This window comes from Phocoena sinus, chromosome 3 (assembly GCF_008692025.1).
Source record: "Phocoena sinus isolate mPhoSin1 chromosome 3, mPhoSin1.pri, whole genome shotgun sequence".
In the NCBI taxonomy this organism is placed as follows: domain Eukaryota; kingdom Metazoa; phylum Chordata; class Mammalia; order Artiodactyla; family Phocoenidae; genus Phocoena; species Phocoena sinus.
Genome location: NC_045765.1, coordinates 143,296,908 through 143,313,642, shown reverse-complemented (window position 1 = coordinate 143,313,642; position 16,735 = coordinate 143,296,908). Strand labels below are relative to the sequence as shown.

Here is a 16,735-nt window from a genome sequence, read left to right as displayed (position 1 = left end):
AATCAGTTTGGGAGTATTTCTTCATCTACAATTTTTTGGAATAGTTTCAGAAGAATAGGTGTTAACTCTTCTTTTATTGTTTGATAGCATTCACCTGTGAAGCCATTTGGTCCTGGACTTTTGTGTGCTGCAAGTTTTTTAACTGCTGTTTCAATTTCAGTGCTTGTATTTGGTTTTCATATTTCCATTTCTTCCTGGTTCAGTTTTGGGAGATTGTACCTAAGAATTTGTCCATTTTTTCCAGGTTGGGCATTTTATTGGCATAGAATTGCTTGTAGTAGTCCCTCTGTATTTCTGTGGTGTCTGCTGTAACTTTTTTCATTTCTAATTTTATTGATTTGAGCCCTCTCTCTTTTTTTCTTGATGAGTCTGTCTGGCTAAAGATTTATCAATTTTGTTTATCTTCTCAAGAACAAGCTTTTGGTTTCATTGATCTTTGCTATTGTTTTCTTTGTTTCTATTTATTTCTGCTCTGATTTTTATGATTTCTTTCCTTCTACTAACTTTGGGTTTTGTTCGTTCTTCTTTCTCTAGTTGCTTTAGGTGTAAGGTTAGGTTGTTTACTTGACATTTTTCTTGTTCCTGAGGTAAGATTGTATTGCTATAAACTTCCCTCTCAGAACTGTGTCCCATAGGTTTTGGATCATGGTGCTTTCACTGTCTTTTGTCTCCAGGTATTTTTTGATTTCCTCTTTGATTTCTTCAGTGATCCATGTTATTTACTATTATATTGTTTAGCTTCCACATGTTTGTGTTCTTTACAGTTTTTTCATAGTTGATTCTAATCTCATAGCATTGGGGTCAGAAAAGATGGTTGACATGATTTCAGTTTTCTTAAATTTACCGAGGCTCGCTTTGTGGCCCAGCATGTGACCAATCCTAGAGAATGTTCCACGTGCACTTAAGAATGTGTATTCTGCTGCTTTTGGATGGAATGCTCTATAAATATCATCAATTACATCCATCTGGTCTAATGTGTCATTTAAGGCCTCTGTTTCCCTACTAACTTTAGGTCTGGATGATCTGTCCACTGATGAAAGTGGGGTGTTAAAAGTCCCACACTATTGTGTTACTGTTGATTTCTCTTTTTATGGCTGTTAGCATTTGCCTTATATACTGAGGTGCTTCTATGTTGGGTGCATATAAGATCGTTATGTCTTCTTCCTGGATTGATCCCTTGATCATTATGTAGTGTCCTTCTGTCTCTTGAAACAGTATTTTAAAGTCAATTTTGTCTTACATGAGTATTGCTACTCCAGCTTTCTTTTGATTTCCATTTGCCTGTAATACTTTCCATCCCCTCACTTTCAGTCTGTATGTGTCCCTAGATCTGAAGTGCATCTCTTGTAGACAGCACATGTATAGGTCTTGTTTTTGTATCTATTCAGCCAGTCTATATCTTTTGGTTGGAGCATTTAATCCATTTGTGTTTAAGGTAATTATCGATATGTTCTTGTTGCCATTTTGTTAATTGTTTTGGATTTGTTTTTGTAGGTCTTTTTTCTTCGCTTACTCTTTTGTTCTCTTTTGATTTGACTACCTTTCATGTTGTGTTTGGATTCCTTTTTTCTTTTTTGTATATCTATTGTAGATTTTTGGTTTGCGATTACCAAGAGGTTTTGATACAGCAGTCGACATAAACAGGATAGTTTTAACTTGCTGATCATTTAATTTCAAATTCATTTCCAATATCCTCCATTTGTACTCTCCTCATGATTGCTGCTTTTGATATCATACTTGTGTGTGGATGACTTCCTACCTTTACTGTATGTTTGCCTTTACTGGTTAGCACTTCTATTCATAATTTTCTTGTTTCTATTTGTGGCCTTTTCTTTTCCACCTAGAGAAGTTCCTTTAGCATTCGTTGCAAAGCTGGTCTGGTAGCGCTGAATTCTCTTAGCTTTTGCTTGTCTGTAAAGCTTTTGATTTCTCCATCGAATCTGAGTGAGAGCCTTGCTAGATAGAGTGTTCTTGGTTGAAGGTTCTTCCCGTTCATCACTTCCCTTCTGGCCTGCATACTTTCTGCTGAGGAATCAGCTTACAGCCTTTTGGGAATTCCCTTGTATGTTATTTGTTGCTTTTCCCTTGTTGCTTTTAATATTTTTTCTTTGTCTTTAATTTTCGTCAATTTGATTACTATGTGTCTTAGCATGTTCCTCCTTGAGTTTATCCTGCCTGGGACTCTCTGGGCTTCCTTGGACTTCTATGACTGTCTCCCTTCCCATGTTAGGGAAGTTTTCAGCTATTATCTCTTCAAATATTTTCTCAGGTCCTTTTTCTCCCTCTCCTCCTTCTGGGACCCCTATAATGCGAATGTTGGTGCATTTAATGTTGTCCCAAAGGTCTCTTAGGCTCTCATCATTTCTTTACATTCTTTTTTCTTTATTCTATTCTGCAGCAGTTATTTCCACCATTCTGTCTTCCGGCTCACTTGTCCATTCTTCTGTCTCAGTTATTCTGCTACTGATTCCTTCCAGTGTATTTTTCATTTCAGTTATTGTATTCATCTCTGTTTCTTCTTTAGTTATTGTAGGTCTTTGTTAAACATTTCTTGTAACTTCTCTATCTGTGCCTCCATTCTTTTTTGAAGAACTTGGATAATCTTTTCTATTATTACTCTGAATTCTTTTTCATGTAGATTGCTCATCTCCACTTCACTTAGTTGTTCTTCTGGGGTTTTATTTTGTTCCTTCATCTGGGACATATTCCTCTGCTGTCTCATTTTGTCTAACTTTCTGCGATGTGGTTTCCGTTCTGTAGGCTGCAGGGTGGTAGATCTTGCTTCTGCTGTCTGCCCCCTGGTGGGTGATGCTAAGAGGCTTGTGCAGGCTTCCTGGTGGGAGGGACTGGTTCCTGACCACTGGTGGGTGGAGCTGGGTCTTGTCCCTCTGGTGGGCAGGGCCATATCAAGGGGTGTGTTTCATGGGTAGCCATGTGCTCAGGAAGACTTTAAGCAGCTGTCTGCTAATGGGTGGGGTGGGGCTGTGTCCATCCCTGTTGATTGTTTGGCCTGAGGCATCCCAGCACTGGAGCCTACAGGTTGTTGGGTGGGGCAAGGTCTTGGAGACAAAATGGCAGCCTCCCGGAGTGCTCACACCAAAGAGTACTCCCCAGAACCACCGTGTCTTGTCACCGCACTAAGCCACAGCTGCCCCACCACCACCTCTGCAGGAGACGCTCCAATATGAGCAGGTAGCTCTGGCCCAGGCTCTTATGAGGTCACTGCTTTTTTCCCTGGGTCCTGGTGCACACAAGACCTTGTGTGTACCCTCCAATAGAGGAGTTTCTGTTTCTCCCAGTCTTGTGGAATTCCTGCAATCAAACTCCACTAGCCTTCAAAGCCAGATTCTCTGGGGGCTCCTACTCCAGTTGCCAGACCCCCAGGCTGGGGAGCCTGACATGGGGCTCAGAACGTTCATTGTTGTGGGAGAGCTTCTGTGGTATAATTATTTTCCATTTTGTGGGTCACCCAAATTTTGTGGGATTTGATTTTATTGCAATTGTGCCCCTCCTACTGTCTCACTGTGGCTTCTTTGGATGTAGGATATTCTTTATGGTAGGTTCCAGTGGGTTTTTTTTTTTTTTTGTCTATGGTCGTTCAGCAGTTGTTATTTTGATGCTTTCCTAAGAAGAGGTGAGCTCACGTTCTTCTCTGCCATCCTGACTCCATCTCCTCTGGCCACCGCTTTTGATTTTAAAAGTAATGGTAACCGAGATTGGTTCAAGATGGCGGAGTAGAAGGACGTGTGCTCATTCCCTCTTGCAAGAGCACAGGAATCACAACTAACTGCTGAACAATCATCGACAGGAAGACAGTGGAACTCACCAAAAAAGATACCCCACATCCAGAGACAAAGGAGAAGGTGCAATGAGACGGTAGGAGAGGTGCAATCACAAACAACTTGTGGGTGGGCAACTCACAAACTGGAGAACAACTATACCACAGAAGTCCACCCACTGGAGTGACGGTTCTGAGCCCCACGTCAGTCTTCCCAACCTGGGGGTCTGGCAACAGAAGAAGGAATTCCCAGAGAATCGACTTTTGAAGTCTAGCAGGATTTGATTCCAGGACTTCAACAGGACTGAGAGAAACAGACTCCACTCCCGGAGGGCAGAAAGTAGTGTGTGCACCAGGACCCAGGGGGAAGGAGCAGTGACCCCCTAGAAGACTGAATCAGACCTACCTGCTAGTGTTGGAGGGTCTCCTGCAGAGGCGGTGGACAGCTGTGGCTCACCGTGAGGATACGGACACTGGCAGCAGAAGTTCTGGGAAGTATTCCTTGGCATGAGCCCTCCTGGAGTCTGCCATTAGCCCCATTAAAGAGCCTGTAGGCTCCAGTGCTGGGTCACCTCAGGACAAGCAACAGGGAGGGAACTCAGCCCCACCCATCAGCAGACAAGCATATTAAAGTTTTACTGATCTCTGCCTAACAGATCAACACCCAGCTCTACCCACCACCAGTCCCTCCCATCAGGAAGCTTCCACAAGCCTCTTAGCCTCATCCACCAGAGGACGGAGAACAGAAGCAAAAAGAACTACAACCCCACAGCCTGTGGAATGAAAACCACATTCACAGAAAGTCAGACAAAATGAAAAGGCAGAGGACTATGTACCAGATGAAGGAACAAGATAAAACACCACCAGAAAAAGAACTAAATGAAGTGGAGATAGGCCACCTTCCAGAAAAAGAATTCAGAATAATGATAGTGAAGATTATCCAGGACCTCGGACAAAGAATGGAGGCAAAGATCGAGAAGATGCAAGAAATGTTTAACAAAGACCTAGAAGAATTAAAGAACAAACACCTAGAAGAACTAAAGAACAAACAGAGATGAACAATAAAATAACTGAAATGAAAATACACTAGAAGGAATCAATAGCAGAATAACTGACGCAGAAGAATGGATAAGTGACCTGGAAGACAGAATGGTGGAATTGACGGTGGTGGAACAGAAAAAAGAATGAAAGAGATAAAGACAGCCTAAGAGACCTATGGGACAACATTAAACTCACCAACATTCACATTATAGGGGTCCCAGAAGGAGAAGAGAGTGAGAAAGGACCAGAGAAAATATTTGAAGAGATTATAGTCAAGAAGTTCCCTAACATGGGAAAGGAAATATCCACTCAAGTCCAGGAACTGCAGAGAGTCCCAGGCAGGATAAACCAAAGGAGAAACACGCCAAGACACACAGTAATCAAACTGACAATAATTAGAGACAAAGAAATATTATTAAAAGCAACAAGGGAAGAATGACAAATAACATACAAGGGTACTCCCATAAGGTTAACAGATGATTGCTCAGCAGAAACTCTACAAGCCAGAAGGGAGTGGCACAATATATTTAAAGTGATGAAAGGGAAGAACCTACAACCAAGATTACGCTACCCAGCAAGGATCTCATTCAGATTTGAGGGAGAAATCAAAAGCTTTACAGACAAGCAAAAGCTAAGAGAATTCAGCACCACCAAAACAGCTCTACAGCAAATGCTAAAGGAACTTCTCTAAGTGGGAAACACAAGAAAAGGACCTACAAAAACAAACCCAAAACAATTAAGAAAATGGTATTAGGAACAAACATATCAATAATTACCTTAAAGGTGAAGGGATTAAATGCTCCAACCAGAAGACAGAGGCTCATTGAATGGATACAAAAACAAGACCCATATATATGCTGTCTACAAGAGACCCACTTCAGACCTAGGGACACATACAGACTGAAACTGAGGGGATGGAAAAAGATATTCCATGTAAATGGAAATCAAAAAGAAAGCTGGAGTAGCAATACTCATATCAGATAAAATAGACTTTAAAATAAAGAATGGTACAAGAGAAAAGGAAGAACAGTACATAATGGTCAAGGGATCAATCCAGGAAGAAGATATACAATTATAAATATATGTGCACCCAACACAGGAGCACCTCAATACATAAGGCAAATGCTGACAGCTCTAAATGAGGGAATTGACAGTAACAGTAATAGTGGGGCACTTTTAACACCTCACTTACACCAATGGACAGATCATCCAGATAGGAAATTAATAAGGAAACACAAGCTTTAAACGCCACAATAGACCAGACAGATTTAATTGATACTTATAGGACATTCCATCCGAAAACAGCAGATTACACTTTCGTTTTTTTATTTTTTATAAATTTATTTATTTATTTATTTTTTATTTTTGGCTGTGTTGGGTCTTCGTTGCTGCACGCAGCCTTTGTCTAGTTTCAGAGAGCGGGGGCTGCTCCTCGTTGAGGTGCACAGACTTCTCACTGCAGTGGCTTCTCTTTGTTGCAGAGCACAGCCTCTAGGCACACGGGCTTCAGTAGGTGTGAAACATGAGCTTCAGCAGTTGAGGCTCACGGGCTCAGTAGTTGTAGTGCACAAGCTTAGTTGCTGTGCGGCATGTGGGATTTTCCTGGACTAGGGATCAAACTGTGTCCCCTGCATTGGCAGGCGGATTCTTAACCACTGTGCCACCAGGGAAGTCCCTACACTTTCTTCTCAAGTGCACATGGAACATTCTACAGGATCAACCACATCTTGGGTCACAAATCAAGCCTTGGTAAATTTAAGAAAACTGAAATCATATCAAGCATCTTTTCCAACCACAATGCTATGAGATTAGAAATAAATTACAGGGGAAAAACATAAAAAAAAAACAACACATGGAGGCTAAACAACACATTACTAAATAACCCAGAGATCAGTGAAGAAATCAAAGAGGAAATCAAAAAATACCTAGAGACAAATGACAACGAAAACACGACCATCCAAAACATATGGGATGCAGCAAAAGCAAAGTTCTAAGAAGGAATTTTATAGCAATACAATCCTATCTCAAGAAATAAGAAAAATCTCAAGTAAACAATTTAACCTTACACCTAAAGGAACTAGAAAAAGAAGAACAAACAAAACCCAAAGTTAGTGGAAGGAACGAAATCATAAAGATCAGGAGCAGAAATAAAAGAAATAGAAACAAAGAAAACAATAGCAAAGATCAATAAAACTAAAAGCTGGTTCTTTGAGAAGATAAACAAAATTGATAAACCTTTAGCCAGACTCATCAAGGAAAAGAGGGAAAGGACTCAAATCAATAAAATTAGAAATGAAAAAGGAGAATTTACAACAGACACTGCAGAAATACAAAGCATTCTAAGAGACTACTACAAGCAACTCTATGCCAATAAAATGGACAACCGGGAAGAAATGGACAAATTCTTACAAAGGTATAATCTTACAAGACTGAACAAGAAATAGAAAATATGAACAGACCAATCACAAGTAATGAAATTGAAACTGTGATTCAAAATCTTCCAACAAAAAAAGTCCAGGACCAGATGGCTTCACAGGTGAATTCTATCAAACATTTAGACAAGAGCTAACACCCATCTTTCTCAAACTCTTCCAAAAAATTGCAGAGGAAGGAACATTCCCAAACTCGTTCTATGGAGCTACCATCACCCTGATACCAAACCAGACAAACATATCACAAAAAAAAGAAAATTACTGACCAATATCATTGCAGAATATAGATACACAAATCCTCAACAAAGTACTAGCAAACAGAATCCAACAACACATCAAAAGGATCATACACCATAATCAGGTGGGATTTATCCCAGGGATGCAAGGATTCTTCAAATCAATCAATGTGATACACCATATTAACAAATTAAAGAATAAAAAGCATATGATCATCTCAATAGATGCAGAAAAACTTTTGACAAAATGCAACACCCTTTTATGGTAAAAACTCTCCAGAAAGTGGGCATAGAGGGAACCTCCCTCAACATAATAAAGGCCATATGACAAACCCACAGCAAATATCATTCTCAATGGTGAAAAACAAAGCATTTCCTTTAAGATCAGGAAGAAGACAAGGATGTCCACTCTCATCACTCTTATTCAACAGTTTTAGAAGTCCTAGCCATGGCAATCAGAGAAGAAAAAGAAATAAAGGGAATACAAAATTGGAAAAGAAGAAGTAAAACTGTCACTGTTTGCAGATGACATGATACTATACATAGATAATCCTAAAGATGCCACCAGAAAACTACTAGAGCTAATCAATGAATTTGGTAAAGTTGCAGGATACAAAATTAATGCACTTAAATCTCTGGTATTCCTATACACTAAAAATGAAAGATCAGAAAGAGAAATCAAGGAAACAACCCCATTCACCACTGCAACAAGAAGAATAAAATACCTAGGAATAAACCTACCTAAGGAGGTCAAAGACCTGTGCTCAGAAAACTATAAGACACTGATGAAAGAAATCAAAGATGACACAAACAGGGCTTCCCTGGTGACGCAGTGGTTGAGGGTCTGCCTGCCAATGCAGGGGACACGCGTTCGTGCCCCAGTCCGGGAGGATCCCACGTGCCACGAAGTGGCTGGGCCTGTGAGCCATGGCCACTGAGCCTGCACGTCCGGAGCCTGTGCTCTGCAACGGGAGAGGCCACGACAGTGAGTGGTCCGCATACCACAAAAAAAAAAAAAAAAGGATGACACAAACAGATGCAGATATACCATGTTCTTGGATTGGAAGAATCGATGTTGTGAAAATGACTATACTACCTAAAGCAATCTACAGATTCAATGCAATCCCTATCAAATTACCACTGCCATTTTTTACAGAACTAGAACAAAAAAATCTTAAAATTTGTATGGAGACACAAAAGACCCCGAATAGCCAAAGCAATCTTGAGGGAAGAAAATGGAGCTGGAAGAATGAGACTCCTTGACTTCAGACTCTACTACAAAACTACAGTAATCAAGACAGTATGGTACTGGCACAAAAACAGAAATATAGATCAATGGAACAGGATAGAAAGCCCAGAGATAAACCCACGCACCTATGGTCAACTAATCTATGACAAAGGAGGCAAGGGTATATACACAGTGGAGAAAAAACAGCCTCTTCAATAAGTGGTGCTGGGTAAACTGGGCAGCTACATGTAAAAGAATGAAATTAGAACACTCTCTAACACCATACACAAAAATAAACTCAAAATGGATTAAAGACCTAAATATAAGGCCAGACACAATAAAGCTGTCAGAGGAAAACACAGGAAGAACACTCTTTGACATACATCACAGCAAGATCTTTTTTGACCCACATCCTACAGTAATGGAAATAAAAACAAAAATAAACAAATGGGACCTAATGAAACTTAAAAGCTTTTGTATAGCAAAGGAAACTACAAACAAGACAAAAAGACAAACCTCAGAATGGGAGAAAACATTTGCAAACAAATCAGCGGACAAAGGATTAATCTCCAAAATATATAAACAGCTCATGCAGCTCAATATTAAAAAAGCAAACAACCCAATCAAAAATGGGCAGAAGACCTAAACAGACATTTCTCCAAAGAAGACATACAGATGGCCAAGAAGCACACGAAAAGCTGCTCAGCATCACTAATTATTAGAGAAATGCAAATCAAAACTACAGTGAGGTATCACCTCACACCAGTTAGAATGGGCATCATCAGAAAATCTACAAACAACAAGTGCTGGAGAGGGTGTGGAGAAAAGGGAACCCTCTTGCACAGTTGGTGGCAATGTAAATTGATACAGCCACTATGGAGAAGAGTATGGAGGTTCCTTAAAAAACTAAATATAGAATTAATATATGACCCAGCAATCCCACTACTGGGCATATACCCAGAGAAAACCATAATTCAAAAAGACACATGCACCCCAATGTTCATTGCTGTGCTATTTACAATAGCCAGGATCATGGAAGCAACCTAAATGCCCATCGTCAGATGAATAGATAAAGAAGATATGGTACATATATACAATGGAATGTTAGCCATAAAAAGAAACGAAATTTGGTCATCTGTAGAGACGTGGATGGACCAAGAGACTGTCATACAGAGGGAAGTAAGTCAGAAAGAGAAAAACAAATATCGTGTATTAACATATATATGTGGAACCTTGAAAAATGGTACAGATGAACTGGTTTGCAAGGCAGAAATAGAGACACAGATGTAGAGAACAAACGTATGGACACCAAGGGGAGAAAGCAGGGGTGGGGTGGTGTGATGAATTGGGAGATTGGGATTGACATATATACACTAATATGTATAAAATAGATAACTAATAAAAAAGAAACAAAACAAACAAAAAAAGCAACAGTAACCTCTAGGACAAGAAAGTCCAGGGAGGAGAGGCCACAGAAAAAAAAAATGGAACTCTGGAGAAGTTCCAAGTTAAAAGCTGGATGAACTCAGAGAGCTGGGCCTTCCTTGCCTCTCTTATGGAAAGTCTTGTGGAAGCTTCACAGGAGTGATGTTCTCGGCATCGCCACTCACGCTTCACAGCTACAATTCACCTTTGGGCATAGGCATCAAGGTAAGTGCAGTAGCCACACATTATGGCCCCCTTCCTCCTTCCTGAATATCAGTATTTGCTGAAAAGAAACATTCATCCCAGCTCGCGCCCACAGGCAGCTTAGCGCACCGGCTCATTGACAGCGCTTCTCTGCACGAGGCCTGGAGGAGCTGGCCCCACCTAACACACTTCATGTTCCAAAGCCAGTATTACAGCACATTCTACCCCTACTGGGTGACCTGAAGAAACACCCGAGATGGGTGTATATGTGGGGTATACGATGGGAAGTAAACTCAGCTCCCAACAAGCAGGCCTGTGGCTCCTTGAAGAGGGGAAGAAGAGGTAACAGAGTGCTCAAGTTTGGGCCACCTGGTCTTTCATCTCTCTACCAACCTCATGCTAAGGATACCTCCAAGAAATAAGCACCCCCCCCCGCCCCCAAATAACAGCAGTACACATTTTGGCATTTACTATGGGCTATGCACGCTACCTACATTCAGTCCGCTGAATTACCAGAGAGCCCCAGGACCTGGTCATTGGTCTTCTTACACATCTACATCCTCCCTCGCTGACCTCATCTAGTTCAATGGCTGGAAATACCTACATGCTGACAACTCTCAAACCTGTATCTCTAGCTTCATAGGGCAAACGGCCTTCTTGACACCTTGCCTTGGATGTGCAATAAACATCCCAATATTAACATGTCCAAAATCAAACTGTTAATTTCTGCCCTATTCCGGGAATGCTCTACATTCCAAATCGAATGACTTCCCCCCATTTTTATTATCATAACCCTAGTCCAAGGAATATTTCTGTGCTTGTCTGCTGCCTTCTGTTCTTTTTCTCCCACATGTTCTAAAATGTAAATTATATTATCTCCCTGCTTAATTCCCTCCAATGGAGTCCCACTGGATGCAGAGTAAAATCCAATCCAGGCAATCTATCAAGGTTGCCTCTGTAGCAGGGCTTTGAACTTGCTCTTCTCTCCGCCTGGAACTGTTCTTCCTTATTGTTACATGACAACCCCCTCTTCAACATTCAACATCTTCACTCCAATGACACCTCCTAAAAGAGACCTTCAAGGTCTCCCGTATCTTATTTCTGTGCTACCATCTGCGTTGTTCCTGACACAGCGCCTGGTAAGTAGCAGGAGCTCAACAGACTGCTGCAGAATAAGTACTCTTCGTGAAAGTCCTGTGGGGAAACAGTTACTGTCCCCATTTTGCATTTGAGGAAGGTGAGGCTTAGGGGGTTATGTAATTTGCCCAAGATGAGAGAGATGATCTATGCCCAGAACCTGAGCTAATATGTTAACTTTCTGTTCTTTTGGGAGAGGGAAGAAGAGTACTTAGAGGGCTCTTTTGGATAATCTTCACATCTGTAAGTGAGAAACAGGTCTATTTATCTGGATCCCCAAGGCAGCAGCTTTCCAATAGCTTGCTTCTTGGATTACAGGGAGAAGGGTGGCGGTATAGGAGGGCTTAGGGATTCTTCTTTTGATTAGCCCCAAGGGTCTGAAACAGAAGTAAGGTTAACATCATCCTGTAGCACCTGTGGTCACCATTTTAGAATCCAATGTGAGGACTGTGCTCTAGTTGAAAAAGGGCTGACTTTTTTTTCTGCTATTTAAAGACACCACTGAGTATTTTGGGGTGTGACTGAAAGTTTCATATTAAAATAATTATTTCAGTAAATATTACTAAGGAACAATTTTTGAAAACTGTGAAAGAAAAAATATCTATGAATGCACAATTGGAATGCACATGTGAACACACTGTGTTTAAAAAAAAAAAACAGCTGGTAAAACAGAAAAGGTTGAGACTGAGGATAAAAAGAAGAGAAACCAACAGGTAGTTAAGCAGTATTGTGACTACAAGGGTAAGCTGTCCCTCCAGAGGAGATGGAAACAATGGAGGCGAGGTGCTGAAGTTGTTCCTTCAAGTCTTCCAGGTATGATAAGAGATTAGCAAAGATTGTGACCATTAACTAATCCCACCCCTATCTCCGCTGTAATTAATTTGGTATCTAATCTTTGCTACTCTTGTTTTGTCAAATGAACATAATTACCGCCATCTAGAAAGAATGATAGATCATCACCAAGTCGGCTGATACTAAGGTTAGTAAGCCTACATTTTAGGGTAAACTTTTACCTGTGGGGTGTCTACAAACCTCGAGAGGCTATCACTGGCTTTACACAGGGATGGCTTTGTAATTTCCTTTGCTTCAGATCAAGGTGCATTTCTCTAGACTTATTTGGGATATCCAATTTTGAGATAAAAATACAATATGAAAAAAATTCTGTGAAACGGAGCATGTGCAAAGCTTCTCCAGGTGGGGTGTTCCTACCCCAACATGGCCAGGGAAAGTTTCTAAGGTCAAAGGTAAGTGATATATCAAGAAGAAACCCCAGAGTGGAAACTAGTGGGCAAGTGCCCCAGCTTCCCCTAAAGTAGCATCTTTCTCTGTAGGAGAGTGAATGCCGCCTCTGTTCTTTATTGCCAAATAACTCTATAGTCTTGCCTGAGGAGTCTGAAACTGAACAGTAACCCTGAGTCCATTAGCTCCATCTCCCCTAGGAAAAAAACCCTGCTCCTCCTCTTGCCCAACCTGGACCAATTATTAGGCCACAGTCTAGACAAATACCCAAGCTAGAAACCTGGAGTCATACTCTCAGGCGCTGGACACTGGACAATGAAGGAAATACTTCTCTTTGCCTTTCTATGGGCAAGGCCTCATGCTAGGTCATAACTCACTTCAAGAACACAAAACCCTGAGTCTCTGGAGGCTTCATAATACAATACAAAGGTACATATAATTTCAGCTATTTTTAGGGGTAACATTGTATTTTGGGGCATTTTATCTGTTAAAATAAACATTGCTCCATATTTGCTTAGAAAAGAATAAAAAGCTATGGGGTATTCTAAATTAGAAAACATCATAGCAAAAGATTAAAATGAGAAACTTTGAAAGAAAAAAACTAGCCTGGGATTATAAAATTAAAAGCACAGGAGATGATGCTTCTAGGACAAGTTAATCCCAGTAACTGGAGGCTTGGGTTTTAATGCATACAGTGGGGAAAGTATGGAAAGGACCAAGTAGAATTTCTAGAAGGTATAGCCATCGACATTAAAACTTGATAAATGAGTTAAATAGCAGATTAGACACAGCTGAAGAGAGATGTGATGTACACTGAAAGAAGAATCTGCAAAGAAAGGAGACAGCAGTGGAGAGGGGCATAATAACAGGAACAGATTAATTCACATCTCTCATCATTTTTATGGTATATATGAATTAGTGTTTTCATCATTATTCCCATCACATTTAGTTCTTTAATTCCACAGATACCTCACTGGATTAAATGAGACCATGCACATAAGATCTTAATACAATGCTTGGCATCAGGTAAGTTCTCTATAACTGCTAGCTGTTCTTTCTATATTGTTCTAAGGGGATTTGAGCAGGCCACTTGGCTTCTCTATACCTCAGCTTCCTCAGCTGTAAGATAGGGATAAGAGTTGCCCTATCTACCAGGGATGTTACAGACAGCTAATAGGAGGATGAATGTGAAACTGTTTTTTAAATTGTGGAGAGTAACAGCAGTTGAGGGGTAGGCTCGGGGAGATGTTGGGGACTGAGATAATGATGTATAATTTCCCTCTCTCTCCATCAGAGCAGAGCTAATTGGGCCAAACTTATGGGTCTATGTGCTCCATGGCTATGTGATCACAGCACCTTCCTGAGTACTTGTTTTTATGTTCAGCACTGTGCTTATTAAGCCCATTACCACCACCTAGCCACACTCTTCATACTGAAATCCGTATCTGACATTTCTAAGAGTGATTTATGATTTAAAAATTTTTAGTACTAAGCTCAAGAGCTTTATCCCATACCTTTTCGGACGGTAACTGGAGACTGCACAGCCTTTCTTACTGCCACTTTGGCTCCACCAGCTTTCCTCTGTATGGTAAAAGTAGCAGTTCCTATAAAGACAAGCAAACTTCTTTAGCCTTCCATATGCACCTTTCATGTTGTAAGTTCTTTGAGGACAGAAATCTTCTGCTTAGTAGGGGCCCAGTAAATGGTGGTTGATTTGAACCAAGAAAGCAAAACAAAAGTGCAGATGAAGGAAGAGAAAGTCTACTTTGAGACTTGGTATCCTTATAGCACAACCACGGACCTTTCTCATATGGCAAATGTGCCCTGGCAAGTGGAAAAGCCAGGTGTATAAGCCTATTTCCAGTAAATACCTAGACAAAATGCGAAGAGAATGATCAACTAAGGTTTCTTAAATTCCAGGATTAGTAGCAACTATTTACTGTTTGTTATGCAAAATGTTTTATGTTATGATCCACAACAGCTCTATGTGGTAGGATTTAAGAAACATCTGAGAGCACAAAGTGAGCGGCAGAGCTGGGCTATGAACCTAGGCCTGGATGACTTCAAAGGCTAGACCTATTATTTATGCTTATAATGCCTCTCAGATACTTATCATATAGTCCTTATATATTGTTTTTGACAGAATTAAACACAAAACAAGCAAAAAAAAAAAAAAGAAAGAAAGAAAACTCTTAAATTTAACAGTTTGCGCACGGGGCTGAAGAAGTTAGCCAAAAACTGTATACTGCTTTATAGAAGACAGATAGTTGGGACTTCCCTGGTGGCACAGTGGTTAAGAATCCGCCTGCCAATGCAGGGGACATAGGTTCGAGCCCTGGTCCAGGAAGATCCCACATGCCATGGAGCAACTAAGCCCGTGCGCCACAACTACTGAGCCTGTGCTCTAGAGCCCGAGAGCCACAACTACTGAAGTCCGCGCGCCTAGAGCCTGCACTCTGCACCAAGAGAAGCCACCGCAATGAGGAGCCGGTGCACCACAACGAAGAGTAGCCCCTGTTTGCCGCAACTAGAGAAAGCCTGTGCACAGCGATGAAGACCCAACCAGCCAAAAATAAATTAATTAATTTAATTTAATAAATAAATAAAAGGCAGCAACATATAGTCAAACTCAAAGAATTTTCAGGAAAACAACTTTTACAGAAGAACTGCAGGGAATTTTTAAATCTTGATGGATCCTCACTTCCCACCTGTGCAACAACTAAACTTGCCCCAGCGGGCTCATGTTGTCTGTGTCACTGACTGGAAGAGCCCGGTTTCTCCCACTGCCACTGAATGTTGTCAGGGGAATGGCTGGGTTCTGGATGCGGCAGAGGCAGTCAGGGAGGTCAGTGTGTTCACAGTCCCTCAAGTTGCCTCTCCTACCTTTGCCTTGGAGGTCCAGGAAGCTGAGTGACAGGTCAGCTCAGATAATAGTTAGGCATATGGTGTTCTATGACACAGTATAAATACTACAATACCTGCCCATTAATATTCTTGAACAATAATTAGTTTATAAATAGCTATCTTTAAGCAAAAAAGCTAAATAGCCTTTTTTTCCCCATTTATCCAGTTATTCAATTATTTCATTTGTTCAATGTGAAGGGGTAACACAGATGTAGAAAGTGTTGCTACCCTCAAATCATTTAGTCTATCCCGGGACATAACCAAGTTTATAAGTAACTACAACATAAGACCTGTTTGCAGTAGTGCCTCAAGAAGGGCAGAAACACATGACTGAGGGTTCAGAGGACAAAAAAAAATAACTATATTAGTTACCAATGCTACTATTTGTCTCTAATATTCATAACTACCATGCAAATTAAGTATCAGCCAGTTAAAAAAATGAAAATATGGATGTTAAAATTCATTACACTGGGTTGGAAGAGCTAAAGAATTAAAATTAGGGATGTCTTCCAAGACACGGAGGGGAGGCATTTAAGGTATAAGGGAAATTTTCAAGGCAGGAATGGGAGCACACAGCATGTGTCTGAAAACAAGCCTGCAGGTGCTATGGATCATCCGGATTATATGCGGAAAGGAGGCTAAGGAGGCAGAAGGGGAGGACACGTTAAAGGCCAGGGAGAGGGTTTGGACTTATCTGTGTGGGGTACGGGTCACTGAGGACTTCTGATTCTCTGGGCAGCAGGAGCACCTCATCAAGCATAAGCTCAGCAAGGACAGGTAAGGGGACCAAAGAGGGCCAAGGCCTCAGCCCAGCCAAGTGCAAGGTAACAATACAGGCCTGACACTGGACAGGTCCAAGAAAAAGACATATTTCTACATAATCCAAGACTTTTCCATCTGACATTAAGAAACCGTGATTCAAGTTTAAAATCTTTTCGCAATTTTGGGATATTTCTTTTATTTAATTTTGGTAAATGTATCAGGTATAAAATAAAACTTAAAAAAAAAAAATGTTTAATGGTTACTATTTTGAAATTCTAGTTTAAAAAAAAGAACAGTGTTTTCTTATTGTAATTCATCAATCAAAAGCAGAGTTAACCAAACTATAAAG

The 16,735-nt window shown here is 40.7% G+C and overlaps 1 protein-coding gene across 1 annotated transcript in view; it reads right to left on the bottom strand.

Annotated features, from left to right (window-relative positions):
- CPLANE1 (ciliogenesis and planar polarity effector 1) overlaps positions 1–16,735 on the bottom strand; it is a 137,651-nt gene that overhangs the window by 4,945 nt on the left and 115,971 nt on the right. The window contains 1 exon segment of the mRNA XM_032626907.1: positions 14,235–14,324. Coding sequence (XP_032482798.1) covers positions 14,235–14,324 — 90 coding nt within the window.